General features: G+C 56.6%; 2 protein-coding genes across 3 annotated transcripts; both read right to left on the reverse strand.

The window, feature by feature from the left end:
* Positions 1-1,659: 1,659 nt before the first annotated feature.
* ESS2 (ess-2 splicing factor homolog) lies at positions 1,660-12,545 on the reverse strand. 2 transcript variants are annotated; one of them, XM_023192602.1, is made up of 10 exons: positions 12,326-12,512; positions 10,350-10,518; positions 10,163-10,258; positions 7,523-7,695; positions 7,279-7,396; positions 6,825-6,958; positions 5,899-6,001; positions 5,004-5,113; positions 2,751-2,866; positions 1,660-2,198 (listed from the first exon to the last, which is right to left on the reverse strand). In XM_023192602.1, exons 1-10 carry the CDS (start codon positions 12,458-12,460, stop codon positions 1,919-1,921), a joined length of 1,434 nt encoding a protein of 477 aa, XP_023048370.1. In that variant the 5' UTR covers positions 12,461-12,512; the 3' UTR covers positions 1,660-1,918. The 2 variants fall into 2 exon arrangements, with proteins under 2 accessions (XP_023048370.1, XP_023048371.1); XM_023192603.1 differs by having other exon boundaries at positions 1,662-2,198; positions 7,523-7,692; positions 12,326-12,545.
* A 4,252-nt stretch (positions 12,546-16,797) lies between these two features.
* Positions 16,798-18,529, reverse strand: GSC2 (goosecoid homeobox 2). Its single transcript, XM_023192566.1, has 3 exons — positions 18,268-18,529; positions 17,903-18,156; positions 16,798-17,349 (listed from the first exon to the last, which is right to left on the reverse strand). The coding sequence occupies exons 1-3, from the start codon at positions 18,524-18,526 to the stop codon at positions 17,245-17,247; spliced, it is 618 nt and encodes a 205-aa protein (XP_023048334.1). The 5' UTR covers positions 18,527-18,529; the 3' UTR covers positions 16,798-17,244.
* Between the last annotated feature and the right edge of the window lie 6,263 nt (positions 18,530-24,792).

Genomic DNA, 24,792 nt, shown 5'->3' on the forward strand with positions numbered 1-24,792 from the left:
CACCTGACACACAGTAGTCTCTGGCCTAGGAGCACAGGACAGGTGCTCAGGTACAGGCAGACTCCTGGTGTGGCCTCGCCTTGTGGGGGACGAGAGGGCCTCTGCCAGGGTCCACCTGCCAGGCCCACACTGTCTCCCTCTGACCTGGCCTCCTCCCCAATGCCCTGGGGCTGGCCAGCTCCAGGGGTCCACGACTCCCCCTGGCCTCCTGGAGTTCAGCCCACTCTAACCTACCCCCACTCCCTCAGAGCCCCTCGCTCAGCATCCTCCTCTTCCTCTATTTCTCAGAGTCATTTGAGATTTCTGTCCTCAGCCCTCAAGTTCCCTGCCCTGTCCTCCAGGGGCTGCCCCAGCTGAGACCTCCCGGTGTGCCCTCCCCACCCAGTGGCTCTGCAAGCTGCTCAGCAGCCCTTGGTGATGGGGCACTGGCCTGTCTTTTGTGCTTCCTGCTGTGTCACCCATTGCTCCCAAAGCATGCAGCCCACTTGCTGGCCAAGTGCTCGAGGTGGTCAGCACCTAGACAGTGCTCCTCTCCCCTCCCTCCCCACTTCCTGGGGACTCCCCTAGGACAATGTGCACCCTTTCCTATGGGATAAAGCACCAAAGGCCCCACATCCCCCACCCATTAAGAGTCCCATCCTACCTGTCCAGCAACCCTACTTCCACCTGCAGGTCCCAGGGCACATCTGGAGCTCAACCACCCCAGGAACTTGCAGGAACTCACTATCGAGGAACACAGGTTAGCAGTGGCCCCAGGCAGATGGCAGAGATCAGGCCCTGCACCAGCCTCCAGAGAACTTCAGCACTTAGGAAAGAGGACCACAGAAGATCGCCTAGCACAGGCTGGGCACACTCAAAGCAAGAAGGATGCCAGTGTGAGCAGAGGCCAGGTGTGTCCCTGAGCAGTGAGACCCCCACCCTGAGTGCACAATCTGTGACCTCCACTTGAGGTCTGGGGGCCAGACCTTGGTGTTGGGCCCAGCTTGGCCCCTCTCACTCTGCAGAAAGCAGGCACAGGACCGTCAGGCCACCAGACTCCTAGGGGTCAGACACCCATATCCTTGGTCAATGGGCAAGTGTGCCCGCAGTGCACAGAGGACCTGCCAGTTCTGCATGGAGCCTGGGGCCCACATTACTGTTATCTGGGAGCTCCTGTTGGTGGGAGAGACAAGGTGAGGCCGGGGCCAGCAGCAAAAGATGGGCAGTGCCTACAGCAGAGAGGTGAGCGGGACAGTCCCACCCCATGAGCTGGAAGCCAGGTGCTGGGAGAAGGTGGCGGCTGAGATCACCTGATATGCAGCCCCTACACAGTCCTATAACCAGTGCACCTCACAGCGGGCAAGCCCAGAGTGGAGGCTGCAGACCTGGGCCCAGAACTGCAGGTGAACCTGAGAGTACAACTTCCAAAGGCTCCATTTCTCCTTCACATCCCCTCAGAGGAGCAGAAAGCACAGGAGGATGTGAGCTCAGCTCAGAACACAGGTTCCGGGTGCTGCAGAAAGCGATGCCAGAGTCATCCAGTGCCCCCACAGCCACCCCACCTGCAGCTTCCTCACCTGGGGGGCCCCTCACTTCAAGCCCTGCGGTCCTGAGACACGATGTAGGCCCCAGGGCAAGGCTAGGGCTTGTGTGGGGAGCAGGATGGAGAGGCAACCCCCAGACTGTACCAGGTGTTCTTTAATGACACTTCAAGGTGCTGATTAAACAGCAAACAGCTTGACAAGGCCCTGGGATGTGGCGTGGGCATGTGGGTCCTGTGCCAGCCTGGCCCCAGCACAGCCCCTTTCTCCAGTGGCTCCTGGCGTAGTCAACAGCTTTGGCCCAGGCCTGGGCCCCGAGAAGGCTGGAGTCCTCTGCTGGGTGTACAGCTGCCCTGCAGGCTCCATGAAGCGTCTATGGGCCCAGCCCAGGCCTGGCTCTAAAAGAAGTCCGAGGCTTTGCGCCGGGCAGGGAGCTGCAGCAGGTTGTCCGTGATGGAGGCCGGGTCCTGCGTGAGAGGGGTGCGTGTGGCAGAGCCAGGCGCTGGTGTGCTTGTGGGGGTCTGTAGCCCACTGGCCGGGGTCTTCAGGTGGGTGGAGCGTGCTGGGGATGGTGTGTAGCTGGCCCGCAGGGCTCGGTCTGTGTACTTGCTGGCCGTCCTGCTCACAAGGCGCTGTAGGGCTGGGGACATGGCTGGGTTCAGGCCTTTGGGAGTGAGGCTGGGGTGAAGGGATGGACGAGAGAGGCAGGGTTAGGTGGGCTGAGAGCTGCTGGCAGCAGGGCCTCCCTCGGCTCCCAGGAAGAGCCTGGGCAGAGACACAGTCACTCTGAGCTGAGGAGGACGGCACTGCCGGCATGGTGGCAAATGCGGGGGATCCCTGAGGTCAAACAGCAGCACTCAGGTCAAACCTGAGGTCAAACAGCAGCACTGCCCTTGGCTGTGGGGTGGACCCCACCCCTCTCCAAGGGGAACAATGACCATCTCCACAGGGCTGATGAAAGCTCCCAGCAGGACCACATGCCTAAAGATGCCTCTTAGGGATGGGCCAAAGAGGACGTAGAGGAAAGAGAAGATGGAGGGGGCCTCTCATCCTGTCCATGTGTGGCCGTGCTCTGGATAGAGGAGCTGCCACAGTACCCACTGCGGAACTCCGCGGACCTGCCCTGGACTCTGCCGCATGGGCCATGCCTCCACACCATCAGGGCAGGGGCCAAGCAGGAGCAGGCCAGAGCCACCCTCACACTTCCCCACCAGCCAGGCGGCCCCTCACCTGGCCAGATTCTCCGTCACTCTCCGCAAGGCTTCCTGCTTCTTGGCCCGGTTCTTGGCGGCAGCCTCGTTGGCCATCTTCAGCCCCAGCCGCTCCCTGCGGCCCGGCTCCAGGATCTACAAGGTAGCAAGCGTGTGGGTAGCTGTGCCAGGCCTGCCACATGCCAGGCAGCCCCTCACACAGAAAGCCACTGTGGTGGCTGTCAGCCTCTCTTTGTTGCCTACAAAACCCCCACAACCCACCATCACCTCCCACTAAAAGCCCCTGGAAAGCCCCCAACCCCGCCTGACCTGCCCAGGGCCCAGCACTCCTCACCTGTCTTCCTGTTCCTCCCAAAGCCATGCCCTCTGACAATCTCTCAGGAAAAAGAGAGATTACTGTTTCCCTGATTATCAGAGTGAACATCTCCGTCTTATCGGCACTCTGTATTTGGGCGCTTCCCCGTGTGTCTGTGGCCTATTTTGCTCTCAAGGGGCTCATTTTCCTTTTCTGCTGCTGTCACTCAGAAGACCCTCACCAAGACCCTGGGTCAAGTCAACTGCGCTACACCGTGCATGTGTGTTTTCAGTTATTTGCACTCGTTTCATTTATAACATTTTCTGCTGTTTGTTATTTTCATTTGTGATTTCTTCCTTTGCTTTTATGTTTAGAAAGTCCTTCCTAACTTAAGATTAGACTACAGGCTGGGAGTGGTGGCTCATACCTGGAACCCCAGCATTTTGGGAGGCCAAGGCAGGAGGATCACTTGAGCTCAGGCGTTGGAGACCAGTCTGAGCAACATGACGAGACCTCTTTTCTACACACACACACACACAAAATTAGCTGGGTGTGGTGGTGTGTGCTGTTAGTCCCAGCTACTCAGGAGACTGAGGCTGGAGGGTCACTTGAGCCCAGGAGCTCAATGTTACAAGGAGCTATGATTGCACCACTGTTCTCCAGCATGGGCAACACAGTGAAACCCTATCTGTTTAAAATTAAATAAATAAATAAATAAATAAATAAATAAATAAATAAAGGCGAGGCACAGTGGCTCACACCTGTAATCCCAGCACTTTGGGAGGCTGAGGTGGGTGGATCACAAGATCAAGAGTTCGAGACCAGTCTGGCCAACATGGTGAAACCCCATCTCTACTAAAAATACAAAAATAAACCAGGCATGGTGACGCATGCCTTAGTCTCAGTCAGTTGGGAGGCTGAGGCAGGAGAATCACTTGAACCCAGGAGGTGGACGTTGCAGTGAGCCAAGATCGCGCCACCACACTCCAGCCTGGGCAACAGAGCGAGACTCCATCTCAAAAAAAAAAAAAAAAAAATCAAACTAAATACTCACCACTATTTTCTTCTAGTTGTTTTATGGTTATTGTTTTTACATGTAACCTTTTCACCTTTCCAGAATGTATGCTGCTACACATCCTAAGGATCCAGCTTCCTTCATTTCTAAATACTCTGCTATTCAGTGCAATTTGAGTTGCCATCTTTATCAAGCCCTAAATTCTGACTTGGATCATGATTTCAGAATTTCCATTGGCCTGCAGACTCGGGAAGCAGTGGCGGGCGCACCTCGGAAGCACCTCAGCCCTTGCCTTATACTCTCACATTTGACAGCACAGCATCCTCTTCATTATCCCTCTCGCACGTCTGCCTTGGTTATCCTTGCATCCCAGACAATTCAGAACCAGAGTAAACAAAACCTCTCCCCATGTTTTGTCTGGACATGGGTTACCTCTACTAAGTACTCTGGGGAAAGCCCCGCAGTGGTACGGGGAGGCCTGTTGCATCTGACCCAGCCCACGAAGAGCCTCCCCAGGTTTGTGCCGGCTCTCACACACTCCACCCTGACCACTCCTACAACACCAGGCTTGAGCCGTGTCATCCAGCATGCCCCAGTCGTGTTCTGTAACTAGGGGCCTTCCTATGCAAGCACACAGCCACGTCCCATGGTCCTCAGGCCTGCAGAGCTCCTGACGTGTCTGTGACTATCCTGCCTCACTCATGAACAGCACTTGGCCTCTAGGATTCAGAGAGCCCAAGCCACTCCCTGCCTTGGTGTCTCAGCCCTCACACCCCCAAATCCCTCTGTGACAGGTCCACCCACCCACACCTGCCTTCGGTGCCCTGGCATTCAGAAAAGCCAGCACTCTGCCTGTCAGCAGCTGGGGGCCGATCCCAGTGCTCAGTCCTGAGCCACAGGCACTCAGGGCTCTAGAGGTGTCCACCCCGGTCACACACGGTTCCCCCATCACCACCACCCACCTTGAAAGCTGGGCCCGGTGTCCTGTCCACGTAGGGAGTTTCTGACCCTTCAACTCTCAACGGTGTGTTCTCAACCTCCCCCCAGGTCATCATTGGGGACTCGTTCACACCTGCAAATAAAGAGCCCAAAACCGTCTCAGACCAGAGGACTCCCCACCACCCTCCCCTCTAGTCACAGCCTATTCACCCAATGTGCATCCCTGCTAACATGAAGGCAGGCAGCTAGCCCTCTCTCCTTCCCCAGGACTCTGGAACCCTGGCACCTCCATCCTCCGAAAGGGAAATGCCAAGTTCCTAGCAGGCCCGAGGCAGGCTCAAGGCCCTACAGCCATGTGCTTAGCCTATGAGCCTCTGGGAGGTCTCCCCCAGCCATGCAGGAGGAGACACTCAGGACTTCCAGGGCTCCCAAACCTCCTAGAACCCCAGGCAAACCTGTGGTGCCTTCATATGCCCTGGCCTGTGACACAGCACCAGCACCCAAAAGCACAGAGGCCAGAGTGCAGAAGGGGCACCCACGCATGCCATGGGACCACCTGAGTTTCACCTGCTCCCTGAGGTGCCAAGCCTCCCTCCCTGCAGTGCCAGGTAGACTTAGACTCATAAGCACTGTGCACACACCCCCACTTGCTGACATCACAGTAAGGACCAGGACAGGACACATCACCCCAAGATGTCTCGGGTCAGGTCTGCCTGAGAGTCCAGCCCGCCCACGGCCCCAAGCAGCCTGGACACCTGGCCTCTAAGGCCTTGTACAGACAGGAGACCAGGTCCCTGAGTTACACAAGGTGTGGGGCAGGCCAGGTGGAGGCCAAGAGTGGCCAGGGCCGACTGAGAAGCCCACCTCTCCCAGGGAGTCCCAGCAGTAGGCCCACTTGCCAGTGGGCACTTTTCTCACCAGGGGCAGGAGAAGGAGTGGCAACAAATCCAAATCCACCCACTCGAGGGGACTCCTGGGGGATCAGCTCCTTGCCATCGGGGCCCACCTTGCCCTGTTTGTGCTGGAACAAGCAGAGAGGCTGGCATCAGGGGGACTGCAGCCCACGCTCAACAGCGGGCTAGTGGGCAAACACGTGGGAACATGCTGGAAACACTTCCTCTCCTCAAGGCAAGGCTGGGGCTCTGGGGCTGGCGGCCTTCTTGGAGAAAGAGAGGGAGGGCCCCTGCCTCAACCACCCCAAAGACCTTGAGGGCCTGTCAAAGTGGGCACCCGAGCGAGGGAAGCCCCTCCTCCCATGCAGGGAGGTGCCAGGGCTCAGCTCCAGCTGCACCTATCCCAACGATTCCAGAGGATGCTGACGCCAGGCCCCTGCAGGGGACAATGCTGACGACAGACAGGACTTATGCTCTAGTCTCCTCCTGCCTTCCCCACTTCAACCCTGTGACCACCACAGTCACTGTCAGAGAGCGTCCACTCGTCTTGCTCCCAGACTCAGAAAGCCTCTGCTCTCTGCCAACCAAGGGCCTGTCCCACCCCAGCCACCCCCCGGGACTGGGCTCCCTCTGCTGCTCGCTGGCTTCCCTGCCCCCCAATGTGCGCGTGCAGTGGCCAGCCTGGACTCACTCCCAGCAGCCCCTTTTCTCTCATGCCCCTGCCATCAAGGGAGCTGGCACAGATCTGGACCTACAGAACGTGTGTGACCAAGGCAGTGTTCAACGGAAGCCCACTGGGGCTGAGGAAAGACTCAGGCCCCTGCCGCACAGGGACGCAGATGGTTCCACTCACTGATCTCCGCCAAGCTCAAGGACATGGGAGAGAGCGTGCCTGCCCCCAGGCAGCCCTGCGCCGCCTGGCGCATGTGACCCTGCTGACCCGCCACTCACCTGGGCATTGAGGGCGGCTGCCTGCTGGAGCTGGCACCTGCTCAGGGCTTGGCTGAAGGGGTCCCTAAGGAAGCGTGTGTTCTTATGCACCACCTGCCGGGGCTTCTTAAACAGCTGCTCCTCATCAGGGACACCTGGCAGACGAAGCAAAGGTAGCAGCAGGTGTCAGAAAGGCAGCAGCCTAAGGAGCATGAGGAGCTCGCTTCTCGGCCAAGTCACTCCCAGATGAACAGAAGCACTGAGCAGAACGCAGGCCCTGGTGCCGCTGGGGAGGGCCTCACTCACTGCTGACCTCACACAGACCTGTCCACTCTGAGACAGACCAGTACCCCTTGGAGGCCCAAACTCCAAGGGGGCACAGACATACACACTGGAAGGCTGCTCCAAACACAGAGCCAGATACACGCAGCTCTACCCAACACCTCCCCATCTGGCTGCCAGGCCCGCTGCTTACCCTCTGGATAGTACATGAGGGAATTCTTGGCCTTGTACTTCCAGGTCTCCACACCAGCCTGGCTGCTCTCGATGGCCTGGTGCTCTGCTGACGGGAGTTCAAGATTATCTTTCTGCCTCTGCAATCACATGGGGAAAAGTGATGGTCAGACATGCCCCTGGGCATTGTACCCTCGGCCCTGGGGCTCCCCCAACCACCACAGAGGGTGCCTACACCTATGTGACACCCAAGACCCCAGCGACACCTTCTCAAACTCCTCCTCAGCCTGGTAGAGCCAAGCGTGGCGTGCCCGGCTCCTCTCCTTGGCCACCTCCATGATCTCCTGGAAGGAGGCATTGTCCTCACTCGTGTAGCGGCTCAGGAAGACATCTAGGCTGGGCAGTGGCTCCTTCTCCTCCTCCTCTCCAGCCTCTCCTGCTTAGGGGTTGCGGGAGGAGGAACACAGCACCCTTTGCAGTCAGGAAAGAGGACGACACCCAGGCCCAGGAATCACAGCCCCCAACATGCAGTGCTGGAATCCTCTCCCCGGTCCTGGCTTCTGCCCATGAGAGCCCACACTGCCAAGGACTCCCCATGGGGGCAGAATCCGCCCACTCTGACTGCCCAGAGAGCCTTCAGGTGGTGCCCTACAGATGCGGGGCCAGCTCCGCTCACGTGCTGGATGCCAAGGGAATTACATAGTCTGATTCAGACCGGAGGGAGCAACACAGGTGTTAGAGCAAGAGCTCGTGATCACGGGCAGGCTCCTCCCCCACCAAAGTGGTGCCAGTCCTGTGGGATGTACCTCCAAATCCTCGGGGGCTCTCCCTCACTCCCTAGGATTTCCTTACTTTAACCACTCTTCTCTTCCCGGTACCTGTACTACAGGTGGGTGGTCATCGCCTGATCATCCTGACCTGAGAGCCAGCCCCAATTCCAGGGACCCCATATGACCCGGTCCTCTGGATGGGGCCTGACAGGTGCTAAGCCACAATCCCAAACACCTCGACACCAACCCTGCCACCATGGAAAGTGGTACCCCCACTGAGGTGGTGCCCTGGTGCTGCGGGTGGTGGTGCAAACTTCAGTGGGGCCACCTGGAGAGCTTTGCCTTCGAGTCCAGTGACAGTCCTGACCACCTGCTACACGCGAGGCTATGCACAAGGCACGGTGGCTACAAGTTCAAGACCCAAGGGATGAGGACAGGGGTCAGAGAGATAAGAAGTGAAACCCTGACCATCGCTGAGACCTGCAGAAGTGACTGCCTTTGTGAGCCTCAGCTTCCTCACCTGTAAATGCGATGATGGCTCCTACCACTTAGGTTCTGAAAAGGATTCCTATATTTACTGGCATGTAGGTATACAGGTATTGAAAATCTACAGATTGGCTACGTATGATGGCTCACACTTGTAATCCTAGCCCTTTGGGAGGCCGAGGTGGGAGGATCACCTGAGCTCAGGAGTTCAAGACCAGCCTGGGCAACATAATGAAACCTCATCTCTACAGGAAAAAAAAAAAGGAAGAAAAAATCTACAAATTGTCCTGCGATGCACAAGCTACATTTTCAACAGATAGTCAAGTTTCAAGGACAACAAGGACTGTGTTAATGGCCGAAAAAGCTGGATTGTAAAGCAAAAAATATCACGTTTGTGCAAACATACAACACATCTGTGCTGTTCCAGCACACTGGAGTCTAGAAACTGATAGGAAAGACCGTCTCATTCGTCTATACGTGCACTGATGTTCTACTACTGATTAAAAGAGGGCCTGACCATGCGGAAGTCCCATGGCGTGCACAACACTTACATTCAACAGGACTCGGAGTGCCCTTCCCTAAACGGACTCCCCCATCAAGTCACGATGTTACCATATACACCTGTGTGTCCCAGCAAACATGCTGAAGATGACAACTTTCATCTGTTCCACGTGTACCTGTGCAAGGCCCACAGTACCATGTGTGCTGTTCCCAACACAGCATAGAGATGAAAGCAAAATAACGCTTCTGCTCTTGTGCAAGGGATGCCAATTAGGGAAAGGGACCATAAATAGTAATCCCTTTAAAATGTTATGTCTTGGCCAGGCGCGGTGGCTTACACCTGTAATCCCAGCACTCTGGGGGGCCAAGGCAGGCAGATCACCTGAGGGCAGGTGTTCGAGACCAGCCAGGCCAACATGGCAAAATCCCGTCTCTACTAAAAAATACAAAAATTAGCCAGGTATGGTGGCGGGAGCCTGTAATCCCAGCTATTTAGGACGCTAAGGCAGGGAGAATTGCTTGAACCCGGGAGGTGGAGGTTGCAGTGAGCTGGGATCACACCATCGCACTCCAGCCTGGGTGACAGAGCGAGACTCTGTGTCAAAAAATAAAACATAAAGTAAAATAAAATAAAATAAAATGTCTTGTGATGAAAAACCAAAGCCAGGCTGGAAGCCACAGAGCACCAGTGGTGTTGTGACTTTACAGTGGCAGGTCAAAAAAGGTTTCTCTGAACAGGTAACATCTATGCAAGATCTACAGAAAGAAAAACAGCGAGTCATGCAGTTATCTGGGATGTGACCAACATGAAGGAAACAAATGGAGAGGCCCTGAGGCGTCTTCAGGATAGTGACAAAAGGGGCCTTCCAACATCCATGAAGCCCTCAGGGCAGGGCTGGAACACAGCAGAAAAGCCAGTGAGAGCTGGTGAGAGTCCCATTTCACAGAGGCGAGTCACGTGTGGGAGCTGGACCCAGATGTTTTACCAGTTAGACCAATGTTCTTTGACTTCACAGGCTGCTACTTAGGCAAAACCCCTCAGGAACAAGATGTGACCTGCAGCCCTCTGGAGCACCCCCTCAGGGCCTCACAGGCTAAGATTCCCAGGCAATCCTGACCAGGTGACTGAAAGAGGGCATCCTCACTCACCATCCTCCGGGCCTCGGCCGTGGGGCCTGGGCTTGTTGCCCACCACTCCAGTGCCTGCATGCACCTCAGGGGTTTCAAACGTGGCTGGAGTCACATCTAAGGGAGGAGAGGGGGATGAGAATTAGAGCAGCCTGAAGCAACAGTTCAGCAGGCTTTCCCCTCTCCACTACCCACAGGGTCCTCATACAGGGCGGCGGGGGCTCCCGGGACATCTTGCCCAAGGCAGAGCCAAATTTGATGGCAATCTGACGCATCCGTTCCAAGTCTCCATTCTCCTCGGCTTCCAGGTACTCCTTCTGTGCCTGGAGCTTCTCCACATCAGGAAAGAAATCCCTTTGGATGACTGTCTGGAGGCCCTGCAAGGACAGACCAGAATGAAGGTCAGAGGCTGGGCACAGTGGCTCATGCCTGTAATTCCAACACTTCAGGAGGCCAAGGCAGGTGGATCACGAGGTCAGGAGTTCCAGACCAGCCTGGCCAACATGATGAAACCCCATCTCTACTAAAAATACAAAAAATTAGCCGGGCGTGGTGGCAGGCGCCTGTAGTACCAACTACTTGGGAGGCTGAGGCAGAAGAATCACTTAAACCCGAGAGGTAGAGGTTGCAGTGAGTCGAGATCATGCCCCTGCACTCCAGCCTGGGTGACAGAACAAGACGGTCTCAAAAGAAAAAAAAAAGAAAGTTGGAGTTACGTGTGGGCGCTCCTGCCTCACAGTCCACTCCTTCAAATTCTGCTTCCCCAGTGATTGGGACTGGCTTGAGGGAGCTTGAGGGCACTTTCTAGCCAGGTTGAGCATCCCATATGGTTGCCATGCTGCAACCTCTAACATCACTAAACACTCTTCTGATGTCCCTGAAACTCCTCTCTCGCCCTTGCTAACTGGTCATTCTCATTCTCCATTGTTGGCTCCCCACCAGCCAGACCAACGTGGGTGTTGTCACTTTCATTCCACACATGACTTTCTACTTCCAATCTAAACCTTTTCCTGGCGGGACATGGTGGCTCACGCCTGTAATCCCAGCACTTTGAGAGGCTAAGGCGGGCGGATCATCTGAGGTCAGCAGTTCGAGATCAGCCTGGCCAACATGGTGAAACCCTGCCGCTACTAAAAATACAAAAATTAGCCAGGCGTGGTGGGTAGTCCCAGCTACTAGGCAGGCTGAGGCAGGAGCGAGACTCCGCCTCAAAAAATAAAATAAAAATAAACCTTTTTCCTGAGTAACTTCAGCCAGTCACTAGCACCGGCTGAGATTCCCAAGTCTGCACCTCCAGCCAGACCTTGCTCCCGAGCTGCCTATTTGGGCACCCAACCGTCCGTTAAAGCCACCCATCTACATATCCCAAAAGGTGTCCTGAATTAAACAGGTCTAAAACCAAACTGACTTCCGCCAATCCCCGTTTCAGCTCCTCCTTCTGTGAGCTTGTGGTGGGGCGACGGTCACTAGAGATGCTGTCACAACTGCAGGCTTCTTCCTGGAACCCCAGCATTCATACTTGCTGCCACCGCTCTTTAGAAAGCCCTCTTTGCGGCCGGGCGCGGTGGCTCAAGCCTGTAATCCTGGCACTTTGGGAGGCCGAGACGGGCGGATCACGAGGTCGGGAGATCGAGACCATCCTGGCTAACATGGTGAAACCCCATCTCTACTAAAAAATACAAAAAACTAGCCGGGCGCGGTGGCGGGCGCCTGTAGTCCCAGCTACTCATGAGGCTGAGGCAGGAGAATGGCATAAACCCGGGAGGCGGAGCTTGCAGTGAGCAGAGATCTGTCCACTGCACTCCGGCCTGGGCGACAGAGCGAGACTCCGTCTCAGCTGGGACTACAGGCGCAAAACACCGAAAGCTCTCTTTGCCACCATCCTTTCAGTGTGTCAAACTCTTACACTTTAACGGAAAATCTTATTTCCCTGACTCCCGTCCCCTAGAAAGAGAGCCGCTCCCTCTTTTCCCTGACAACACTGCTACAGCCTCTTCCACCACAGACGTCTTCCTCTGCCCTATTTACTTGACTCGTGGGACGGTCCACACCCCAAGGGCAGGGACTCCGACTCCTCCACTTCCAAGAGGAGACGGAGCGTCAAGACCCGAGAGAGGGAACCCGAGGGGAGCGTGAAGCAGGGGAGGGGCCCAGAAGTCTCCTGCGTCCGCACCGAGGTCGTACCTCGATATACTCTTCCTCGTCCAGGACCCGCTGCTTGCTCGTCGCAGCCCCAGCCTCTCCCGCCTCGCGCTTCCTCGGGGGCCTGGACGCGGCGGGGAGCAACAAGGAAGAAGCTGATGCACCCGAGGTCTCCATCGCTATCCCAGGAAAAAGCTGGGGCGCCCCAGGCGCGTCACAGGGTGGAGGAGGCGGGATTGCACCATTTGCGCAGGCGCCTCCAATAGTTGGCCAATGGAAAAGCTGTGGCTCTAGGAAGCCAGCCCGCGCTCCGTACTGACGTCACTATAAGTGCTAGACATTATGGGAGTTGTAGTCTTTGTCCTGCCCCGCACTATTCATGCTTGTCAATGCTGTGAACACGAGGTGGTGCTGTGGAGGTGGCGGCGCGGGGTGGGAGGGTGCGGGTGCTATGGGGCGTGTTCTTCACGCGAAAAATTCTAGCTTTACGGTGCCCAAAGGCCTTAGAATTCTAATTTCCCACAAGTAAGAACTATGTATGCTTCGAGATTATTCAACAAAAATACACACGAGGAAATGTGCTTATATAGGAGTTTCAAGCTTTATGCAAAAAAATGGCCTTAAAACAATTTTTTTTTTTTTTTGAGACGAAGTTTCGCTCTTGTTGCGCAGGCTGGAGTGCAATGGTGCGATCTCGGCTCACCGGATTTCCCGGGTTCAAGGGATTCTCCTGCCTCAGCCTCTCGGGTAGCTGGGATTACAGGCATGGGCCACCACGCCCGGTTAATTTTGCGTTTTTAGTAGAGACAGGTTTTCTCCATGTTGGTCAGGCATCACAGGCGTAAGCCACCGCGCCCGGCCAAAACAATCTTTTTTTATAGCTATCTAACAAAAGATAAAAGAAAGAACAAGACAGTGGATCAATTAAGAAATGTCTAAAGATTATTCTGTAATCCCAGCACTTTGAGAGGCCAAGACGGGCGGATCACCTGAGGTCAGGAGTTCGAGACCAGCCTGGCCAACAAGATGAAACCCGATCTCTACTAAAAACACACAAAAGGCCGGGCGCGGTGGCTCAAGGCCTGGATTCCCAGCGCTTTGGGAGGCCGAGGCGGGCGGATCACGAGGTCAGGAGATCGAGACCATCCTGGCTAACATGGTGAAACCCTGTCTCTACTAAAAATACAAAAAAAAAAAAATAAGCTGGGTGTGGTGGCTAGCACCTGTAGTTCCAGCTACTCGGGAGGCTGAGGCAGGAGAATTGCTTGAACCCAGGAGGCACTTGAATCCTGAGGGAGGAGAATGGTGTGAACCCGGGAGCAGAGGTTGCAGTGAGCCAAGATCGCGCCACTGCACTCCAGCCCGGGGGACAGAGCAAGACTCCGTCTCAAAAAAAAAAAAAAAAAGGCACACACCCCAAAAATTGGCTGGGCGTGGTGGTGGAGTCCCAGCTACTCAGGAGGCTGAGGCTGGAGAATCACTTGAACCCAGGAGGCAGAGGCTGCAGTGAGCTGAGATCACACCACTGCACTCCAGCATGGGCAACAAGAGCGAAACTCTGTCAAAAAAAAAAAAAAAAAAGATTATTGGGCCGCCAAATGCCATAGTTGGCTTCCCAGAAGAGGGATAACTCTCATTCAAGGCCAGGCACGGTGGCTCATGCCTGTAACCTCAGCACTTTGGGAAGCACAGGCAGGTGGATCACTTGAAGTCAGGAGTTTGAGATCAGCCTGGCCAACATGGTGAAACCCCAACTCTACTAAAAAAAAAAATAAAATGATAAATTTATATATGTACACACACACACACACCCAAAAAAAAATTAGCTGGGTGTGGTGATAGGTGCCTGTAGTCCCAGCTACTTGGGAGGCTGAGGCAGGAGAATCACTTGAACCCAGGAAGCGGAAACTGCAGTGAGCAGAGATTGTGCCACTGCACTCCAGCCTGGGTGACAGAGTGAAACTCTGTCAAAAAAAAAAAAAAAAATTAACATTCAAGTGGACCAGAAAATTTAAGGAATTTCTTCCCAAACGGAAGATGTGAATTATGTCAGACAAATAAATTCTGCCCTGGAACAATTTAATACAATTTTGCTTTTGCAACATACAGGCATACCTTCATTCACTGAAGTGCAGCGTGCTGCTGCTGCCCTGGCAGAAGTGACAGTGCGATGGGGGAGACACAGAGACACTTGTTAGATCATCACACAAACAGGTGTAAAATTGCAGCTGTGTCCTTGCAAGAAAAGAGTTTGTACTTGGGGAATCTTGACCTAGTTTGGGAGGTCAGAGAAGTTTCCCCAGGCAGAAAGTGATTGCAGATTCAAAAGATGAACAAACAGACAGTGGTCAGATAGAAAGAGCATGTGCAAAGGCCTAGTGGTGGGTGGGAGCAAGGCAAATTCCCAAGAAGTCCTTTGGAAATGCAGAGTGCAGTGAGGTGTGAGATGATGCCAGAGAGGCAGGGCTACGCTGCACGAGGCCTTATGGGGTATGGTGAGGTGGTTTGTCTTTATTCTGAATTGAAGGGACAGGCCAGGCACAGTGGCTCATGCCTATAATCCCAGCACTTTGGGAGGCCTAGGCTGGTGGATCGTTTGAGGCCAGAAGTTTGAGACCCGCCTGGCCAACATGGCAACACCTCATCTCTACAAAATATTTTTCGAGTTAGCCAGGTGTGGTGGTGCCCACCTGTGGTCCTAGCTACTGAAAAGGCTGATGCGGGAGGATCACTTGAGCCCAGGAGCTGGAGGCTGTAGTGAGCCGTGATCGCACCACTGCACTCCAGCTTGGGTGACGGAGTGAGACCCTGTCTCAAACCAACCAACCAACTGACAAAAAAGCAGAGCCAGTGTGGGTGCAGGTGGACAAGACTGGAGACAGTCGCAGTGGTCAAGGTGAGAGGTGACGGTGGCTTACATCAGACTGGTGCAGTTAGAGCTGAAGATATTCTGGGATTTATTGATAAACAGTAAAATTGACTTCCTGTCAGCCTGGGTATAGTGGATGATCAGGAGAGGAAGGGGTCCGGTGACTGCTGGCTCTCTGGCTCATGTGCCTGGTTTGCACAGAAGAGCTCACTGTGGACAACGTGACCTTAAGGAGTCTGTGGGCTTCAAGCAGACAGCTGGTGATAAATATCTGGCTCAGGGGAAGGGCCTGAGCTTGAGATGTAAATGTGGCGGAAAGATGGGAATTGGAGTCCAAGGGTAAAAGATAAATCAAGGAGAGGGTGAAGACGGGAAGTGAGCGCCTGGGTGTGAGCCTGAAGGATGCCTATGTTAACAGCCTGCTGTGGAGGGTCAGCCTGCCAAGGAGCAGCTAGAGCTCAAGGAGCAAATTCAGGAGAGCAACACAGCCACTGAGCCCTGGAAGGCGGCGCTCCACAAGCTCTGATCAGGGCTCCCAATACAATGACAGATGGCCATTCAACCAAGGAGTGCGAGGGGCCTGGAGCCCACCAGATGGGAATGTCCCCACCTGCAAGAGAGCTGACCGGGACACGGACATGTCCACAGATAGTCTGTTCAGTCTCCAAGGGCAAGACCAGGGTTCAGGGAGAAGGGTTTTGTGACAACCAGCAGTGTGCATGCTAGGGGTGGAGGCGGGGATGCTAGGGACACCCAGCAGGGTCAGGGCAGTTCTGACTGGGGACACCATGCTTGCTTGGTGTTATCCAAGCTGGCCAGCCTTGGGGTGTCCGAGGAGCTGCAGCCCTGGCTTCTGCAGTCCTGCTTTTAGAGATGGATTTCGTCTCCTGCAGGTAGAACTGCCCCGTTCCCTGCAGGGCCTGTAAGGAGACAGAACGGGGTGCTCAAGCCAGCTGAAGGGGATGTGAGATGCTTTGGACCCATTGTAGGGCCTACTTGGAGAATCAAAGCCTTCTTTCCACGGTGCCTTTTGCCATGGGCCAGGATAAAGAAGGGGAGGGCAGCCATCTTCCTAGGCAGCAGGGGTGGGGTCTCCCCAATCCAACCTCCTCTTGCCCTACCCTAGGATGGCAGAGATTGCTGTGAGGGAGGCCGACCCCACAGCATGAAAACCCCAGCAGGAAGCAGGGTACCCCCACCCATGGGCAGGTCCACAGTAGCCCAGAGGCCAGGGCTGGACCCCAGGGGCCCAAGGCCACCATCCACGGAGCAGTCTCCTCTGCTGGGGAGCACCCTGGTGCAGAGACTGAGGCCTCGCTAAGCTGTGCTCCTCTCAAAGACAGCTGTACCCTAAACACCCCTCGCTGGGAAGGAAGGAGAAGGGACAGCTCCTTGTGGATTGTGAGAGTGGAGCCAAGGTGGACTTGAGACTCTGGGCGGCTTCTGTGGTGTCTGAAGTTGCTTGTTTCTCAGTATCAGCGCGAGGCTCGAAGGTGAAGGGACTGGGGAGGGGCTCCTGGAATCGCTCCTGCGACCTTCTTAATTCTACAGGTCCAGATACCAAGAGTCAGCCCAGGGCCTGGGAAGCCTGCAACCCCAGGACTGCAGAGACACGGACTCCACCCCGCTTCCCGCTGGGGGAGGGCGGGCCAGGTCAAGTTGGGTCAAAATCCACATTGAGAAGAGGTCAGCATGTCCCAGGGTGCGGAGAGAGGCTCCACTGCGGAGGATTCTGGGTCCAGTGTTGATACCGAGTGGTTCCCCTCCTGGGGTGGAGTTAGTGTCTCCTGGGGTGATGAGGCAGTGAGGAAGCTGCTCTATGCCCCAGCCCACCCCCGAGGGACTCCCCACTCCCACTACCGTGGAACACCATGCACCGGGGACCCTAGGCTAGGGTCCTTTCTTCCCAGCGAGGAGTGTTTAGGGTACAGCTGTCTTTAGGTTACGATCTGCAGGAGGCAAGGGCTGTGGAGACGGGCGGAGCAGACAGGTGTACGCTCCCAGTTCCTTTTCGGGTAGATCTGTCTTCTCTCAGCGCCAACTCCAAAGATCCCAAAAAGGTGGCCGAGCCCAGGGGCAGCTCCTAGAGTCGTCAGCAGCTCCCCTTGGAGGACTTCTTGACGCCGGGCAGGAGCCTCGCGGAAGCCGACGCGCGCTTCTGGTGTCGCCATTTGGCACGGCGGTTCTTGAACCAGACCTGGGAATGGGGAGAATGTTCAGCCCCAGCCCAGGTCCCGCGTCCCACCGGCTCCCGAGGCTCCCACAGGGACCGGCAAGGGAGCTTCGCGAGAGGGGCGTGGGCGGACGGCGCTGCAGAGCCGGCAACCGGCAGCGGCTGCGCGCCACCTGCTCTTATTCGCTGCGGACAGACTCGGTGGGTCTGAACGCGAGATGGGAACCCCCTTCGTACCCGCCGCAGCCTCCAGCTGGCGGCGAACAGGACCCCCTTCTTGGGTTCAGGGCGCTTCTGAATTTCCCAAATTCCGGACGTGAACGCGCGCCTCTTTAGTCATCAGGGTAAAGTGTAAAACAAAAGTAGCCCTCCCGTCCCTTTCCCGCGACACCTGCCCACCCTCACCCACTCCTCGTCCCCCTGGACGCCCAGCACCGTCCAGGGACCTCCTCCCTCCGGCGCGCCAGGGCGGGGCTTGGGCCGAGGCCGCTTTTGCAAAGGGCTCCCGCCAGCTGAGACCCAGTGCAGTGTAGCCGCGGCCCGCGCGCTCTGGGGAGAGGCTGGGCGGGGCACCCACCTCCACGCGCTCCTCGCGAAGGCAGATGCGGCCGGCCAGGCGCTCGCGCGTGCTCACGTCAGGATACTGGTTCTGCACGAAGAGCGCCTCGAGCGCCTGCAGCTGCTCCTCGCTGAAGATGGTGCGGTGGCGCCGCGTGCGCCGCTGCGAACCCGGGCCGACCGGGCCCGGGAGCGCCCCGGACCCTCCAGCTGGCGCACCCAGGGACAAGGGCACCGCGGTTCCCAGCCTCAGCGGCCACGCCAGACGAGCGCCTGTGGAGCGATGGCGCGGTGAGGCGCCGGGCTGGGGCGAAGCTCCGCACCCACAGCGCTGCGCCCCGGGCTCCCCAGCCGGGCCCCGCGCCCCGCCCCGCGCCTACTCACCCAGCCCGGCTACCGCCTCCGGGGGCCCGCAGGGCGCCGCGCGTGGGCTGCAGCAGCAACAGCAGGCGCAGGGCGCAGCCTCCGGCGCCCCGGGCTCCTCTGACTCGGTGGGGCTCTGGCCACCGGCGGGCTGCGGTGGGCAGGCGGCCCGGGCCGGGAGGCTCCGCTCAGGCAGGCTGGAGAGGATGTGCTCGATGGAGAAGGGGCAGGGCCGCCCGGGGCCCCGGCGGCTCGCCGCGCCCCCCGCCGCTGCCGCCATGCCCTGCCCGGCCCGGCCGCCGCTGCCGTTGAAATATATACGTCTGTGGGGAGCGCGCAGTAATCCCCGGGCCGGGCGTCCAGTCCACGCGGGTTAATCCCGCAGCGCCGGCCGCGAGCACGCTAATCCTCGACTGCGGCGGCTATGCCTCGGCGCGCGGGGGCCGGCGGCGCTGCGGGGAGGGCGCCCTGTGCCCTCCTCCCACCGCCCGCGTCCTCCTGTCCCACCCGGGCCCACGTCTCGCGCAGTCAGGGCGACCTGCGGGGAAGGGTCGGATGACCGCCTCCCCGCCGATCGCTGGGCCTGGCAGCCGCCCTGAGGGCGCCTGGACCCTGGCAGCCCCCAGAGCGCAGCGGTGCCTCGTGGCCCAGCCTCTGTTGGTCCCCTCCGCCTCGTTCCGCCGGGCCTCGTCCCTCGTCCCCTCTGGGGCCCTACCGTGGCGCCTCAGCACGCCTGCAGAAGCCCAGCCCGGCCGCCCACCCGAAACTCCATGGGGCCCAACACCACCGGCAACCCCACGGTCCCGCGGCGCTGGGTTCCGAACCCGCCCGCCGCCTCGGAGCCAGGGTCTCATGGCCCTGGAGGGCGTGGGAGCGCGGCAGGAAGCCTGGGCTGCCGGGTGCCCCCAGTTCTGCGTCTCCTCACCTGCGTCAAGGAGACCTCCCTGCTCCTTCCAAGGCCCCTCGTCGGTGCTCCGGAACCGTCAGTCCTCCAGCTTTCCCGCTGGACCCAGAATCCCCGCAAAAACATCCAACACTGCCCCCTGCCCTTCCTCGCACTGTCACTGCCCCCGGGAGCTGTGGCCTCCCCCTCCTCGCTCTCCGCCCAGGACAGTCCTACTTTGGCCACACCGTCCTCGGTCCCTTCTGCCACAGCGCAGGTGACCCGCACTTGGCTGCATTGTTTCACCCTCAGTGAAGCGGCTTCGGACAGCGGGACCGTCACTTCAGCTTAAGACCCTCTCCTCTTGACCTCCGAAAATACAGTATGGGACTCAGCACAGAGAAACAGAGGGCCTGGCTCATACCGAGTTGTCACTTTCTGGCCGTGTGACTTCCACAGGTGCCTTCAGCCTCTGGGCTTGACTCTCCCAGTCTGTAAACTGTAGTGACTAGGCGTGAGACGGTTAGAAGCTGGCCGCCTCCGCAGGGCAATGCGCATTCCTGCGCTCCTCCGGCCGCCAGCCCCTCTGCAAAACTCTTTGCCATCCCCCCTCTGCTATCAGTGAAAGTGCTGTGGACATCCCTGTGACAGAACCTGCTGATTTAATTTCTGTCACAAGAGCTCCCACATAGGGTTCCCAGGGGTTGTTAGTCTGGAGGCTCAGTGAATGGAGCTGCCACCTCGGTGAGCAGCTCTGCCAACCCCACACCCACCTCCTGGTGGTAGAATGGCTGCCACAGCCCCACAGTTTTCGTCTCCTCCCATGGCCCTTTGGATGGCCATCGATCCCTTCTACCCCAGCAGACCTCCCTCACAGAACTGCCTCTGGACCATCCTCTAAAATCAGAGCTGTGCTATGATAGGGGAGGCAGGATCATTGGTCAGGAGAGCCACCCCAGCGTTTGCTGAGCCCTCTTCCTCCTAGCCCTGGCCATTGCTTCATCCCTTACCATTCTCACCCTTGATATCTATTCCAGCCTTGGAGCTCCAGACACCGTCTTTGTGACAGTGACTCACAAGCGCACCTCCAGCCTGGCCTTTCTTTCTGCTCCAGGCTCTTGTTTCCAGAGCCTGCTTCACATCTCCATCTGCACCACCAATAAAGGTCTCCCAGTCACCATGCCAGAAAGAAACTCTAGGTCTTCTCAAAATCCCTTTCTTGTTCCCCACTTTTACAAATGGGCGACTGCCCACCTGTCCACCTCCAGTGCTCATTCTCTTCCACCTGTCTGCTTCTGCGTGTGCCCTGCCTCACCACCAGTCCACCTTGGTAAATGGCCCACTGTGGCACCTTTTGAAAATATTTTCTATTTTGTATTATTTTTTGAGACAGGGTCTTGCTCTGTCGCTCAGGCTGGAATGCAGTGGTGCAATCACTGGAGCCTTGGTGCCCTGGGGTCAAGTGATCCTCCTGCCTCAGCCTACCAAGTAGCTGGGACTACAGGTGCACCACCATGCTCAGCTAATGTTTCTGGTTTTGGGGGGTTTTGCCATGTTGCCTAGGCTGGTCTCAAACTCCTGAGCTCAAGCAATCTGCCTGCCTCAGCCTCCCAAAGTGTTGGGATTACAAGTGTGAGCCACTGTGCCTGCCTGGCCTGCCCCCCCCCCCCCCCCCCCTTTTTTTTCCCCCACTTTTGAGACTAGGTCTCACCCTTTCACCCAGGTTGGAGTGCAGTGGGTGACCATAGCTCACTGCAGCCTCGAACACCTGGGCTCAAGAGGTTCTGCCACCTCAGCCTCCTGAGTGGCTGGGAACACAGACACACGCCACCACACCTGGCTAATTAAGAAACAATATAGATCTATGTTGCCCAGGCTAGTCTAGAACTCCTGACCTCAAGCAATCCACCTGCCTCAGCCTCCCAAAGCTCTGGGGTTACAGGTGTGAGCCACTGTGCCTGGCCACTGTGGTGCCTCTGAAACATGCTGGCAGGTTTTCTGACACCCCTCCCTTTGGGAGTTTAGTTGGGTTTCTTCCTGAACATGGGCTGGCCTCAATGACTTGCTTCTAATCCACAGAATGCAGCAGAACTGACATCGTGTGGTTTCTGAGGCCAAGTCACACACACAGTCACACAGATCAGCGACCCAGCTCCTTCTCTCTCTCTCACATCTCGGAATGCTTGCTGTTCGCACCCAGCCACTATGCTGTGAGGGGCACAGGCAGCCTTGGGAGAGGATAGGAGTGTTCCAGCCAGCAGCACCAGCTGAAGGACCCACCCACCTCCTGCACGGGGCACCTACAAGTGAGTGAGGAAGCCTTCCAGGTGGCTCTGGCCCCGGCCGCCATTGGACTGCAACCACAGGAGATACCAAAACTGAGAATCCCCTCCCTGAGCCCAGTCAAGCTCCAGGACGAGGAGAGATAATAAAATAGATGATGCTGTGCATTTTTACTGCACCAAGTTTGAGGTGGTTTGTTATATAGCTACAGATAAGCAGAACGGGATCTGGTAGTGGAAGTGGGGTGCTGCTGATACAAAACCTAAATCATGTGACATTGGCTTTGGGACGGGGCAGGGTCCGGGATCTGGGAGGATCTTGCAGAGGCTGACAGTGGGGACTTAGAGGAAAGTGAAGAAAATGTTCCTGGAAGACAGAGGAAAGGAGACCACTGTTATGCAGCGGCAGGAAGTTTAGCAACGTTGTCACCTGTGGCCAAATAGGAACTAGAAGCTAGACAGTATACCCAAGAATAAGATGGTCCAGCTAAAGAGATGCCTAGAGAGAAGGTTCAAGGTGCTGCTTGGCTTCTTCTAGCTACCAGTAATAAAAAGAGAGAAGATATGATTCAAAAAGCAAGAGTTAGGGCCGGGCATGGAGGCTCACTCCTGTTGGGAAGCTGAGACGGGAGAATCACTTGAGGCCAGGAGTTCAAGACCAGCCTAGGCAACATAGCAAGATCCTCATCTCTATAAAAAAAAAATGTTTTTTCCTTGAGACAGAGTCTTGCTCTGTTGTCCAGGCTAGAGTGCAGTGGTGTAATCTCTGCTCACTGCAACCTCCGCCTCCTGGGTTCAAGCAATTTTTGTGCCTCAGCCTCCCGAGTAGCTAGGATTACGGGCATGTGCCACCACGCCCAACTAATTTTTTGTAGTTTTAGTAGAGATTCCATGTTGGCCAGGCTGGTCTTGAACTCCTGACCTCAGGTGATCTGCCTGCCTCAGCCTCCCAAAGTGCTGAGATTACAGGCGTGAGCCACCTCGACTGACTACAAAAAAAAATTGTAAAAATTAGTTTTGGTGGTGGCCCTGGCTTGTGGTCCCAGCTACTCGGGAGGCTGAGGCAGGGAATTACTTCGGCCTGGAGGTTGAGGCTGCAGTAAGCCATGATCGTACTAATGCACTCCAGCCTGAGCAATACAGAAAGACCTTGTCTTTAACCAAAGCAAAACAAAACAAAATACCAGAACATAAAGGGTTGCTTCACAGACATTTTCCAACAGACCACAGGGTCCAGCTGTGGGGCTGCAAGGGGGTGGAGTTCCTGACAAATTCAAGAAAGGGGCCCCCAGGTTCAAGGGAGGGGCAGAAAGAGACTCTGCCTCTGTGTGGAGGGCTGGAGAGGAGCTGGAGCCGGGAAACCGCCCACCTGCCCGCCCACCCACTTCCTAATCCCATACCCACCCACCTCTCTTAGTATCACTCCCTGGAATTGCAGCCCAAGACAGGGATTTGGGCACCAGGGCTTCCTGAGGTGGTAGGGGAGGGCAGGTGATACTGCAGAAGCTCCCCTGTAGCCCACAGAGGGTTGGGATGCACAGTCTCCCTGCTCCAAGGCAGCTCCCACTTGGCCAGTGCTCCAGAGAAGGGCCTGCTGTGAGTGATCTTCTCGAGTCAGCTACAGGTGGAGGGCTCCAGGAGAGGCCAAGGGTGGTTCCCATAGCTCCCCTGGCTTCTTGGGCTAAGTCCATTCCATGCAGATGCAGGGAACAGGAAGTCTGATTGGTCACAGCTGCTGTGCAGGTGTACAGGAGGAAGGTTGGTGGGGCCAGCAGCCGCCCATGCTGCATGAGTTGGTCCTGAGGCTGTAACTGAGGACCATCTCCTCCGCATTCTTCCCCTTTTCAGGGCTCCCTCTCCTGGAGCCGGAAGCACTTCTGAAGGTCTGGGTGGCTCACCTGGCAGGCTGATCCAGGTCCTCCTCCTGGAGGGGTCTGATCCCCTGGGTGCCAGCCTGTGGCAGGCTGCAATGCTCCAGTGGCCCATTGACAGGGAAGGCTGGGCATGGGAGCATCACAGGACACCCAAGGGATGCCCGGAAGATGGAATATTCCTCCTGGTCCCCAGTATGAGCTGGGTTGGGTACCTGGGCCAGCCTGGGAACTCCTTTGCTTGCTGGCACAAGGAGCCTAGAGTGACCGGGCAACTGTCATAATTTATGTTTCACACAACCCTTACCATGACCCTGGTGATGGCACTCCCCCCCTCCCACCCCAAGGGACCCAGAACCTAAAGTTGTGAGGTTGGGAACAGAATTACCCCAGGGGGATTACCAGGAGTCCTGAGGAGCGAAGCACCCCCTTGGGGCTCAGACCAGCGCATTCACCCATGGAAGCAGCATGCATCACCCCGGAGCTTCAGGTGCCTTTCTTGATGTCCTCATCTCCTAACATTCCTCCTCCTCCCCTTCTTCCTTCTCCAAGACTGAGTCTCACTCTGTCCCCCAGGCTGGAGTGCAGCAGCATGATCTTGGCTCACTGCAGCCTGCCTCTGCCTTCCAGGTTCAAGCGATTCTTGTGCCTCAGCCACCTGAATAGCTGGATTCCAGGCATGCACCAACATACCTGGCTACTTTTTTGTATTTTTTTTTTTTTTTTTTTTTTGAGATGGAGTCTCGCTCTGTCGCCCAGGCTGGAGTGCAGTGGCGGGATCTCAGCTCACTGCAAGATCTGCCTCCCGGGTTTATGCCATTCTCCTGCCTCAGCGTCCCAAGTAGCTGGGACTACAGGTGCCCGCCACCTCGCCTGGCTAGTTTTTTGTATTTTTTTAGTAGAGATGGGTTTCACCATGTTAGCCAGGATGGTCTCGATCTCCTAACCTCGTGATCTGCCCGTCTCAGCCTCCCAAAGTGCTGGGATTACAGGCTTGAGCCACTGTGCCCGGCCTGTATTTTTAATAGAGACGGGGTTTCACCATGTTGACCAGCCTGGTCTTGAACTCCTGACCTCACGTGATCTGCCCATCTCAGCCTCCCAAAGTGCTGGGATTACAGGCGTGAGCTACTGCACCAGGCCCTCATCTCTTAACTTCTAATCTTGCTCTGTCCAGGTCCCTGAACCAACCAGCTCAACTATTTGCTACTGCTAGTGGGTCTCGCAGCGTCTGTCTTTGCATATAGTGGATGGCACAGTGCTCCCAGAAACTCTGTCGTTTGGGGGTCTTTGCCCTCATGCTCCACTGTCGTTCAGGGCAGTCTGAGTGAGCTGTAGGGCAGACGTCATAAGTGAGGCCACATGGGATGGCAGTCACCTGCTTTCACAGCTTACATGTGTCCCCTGGACTTGCTGAGAGCTGATCTTGGTAATGCTACTTCTGTTGTGTGATGGTACCTTAAGACCTGGTGGCTCGGCCAAACGCAGTGGCTCACACCTATAATTCCAG

Source organism: Piliocolobus tephrosceles, chromosome 19 (genome assembly GCF_002776525.5).
Source record: "Piliocolobus tephrosceles isolate RC106 chromosome 19, ASM277652v3, whole genome shotgun sequence".
Lineage (NCBI taxonomy): Eukaryota > Metazoa > Chordata > Mammalia > Primates > Cercopithecidae > Piliocolobus > Piliocolobus tephrosceles.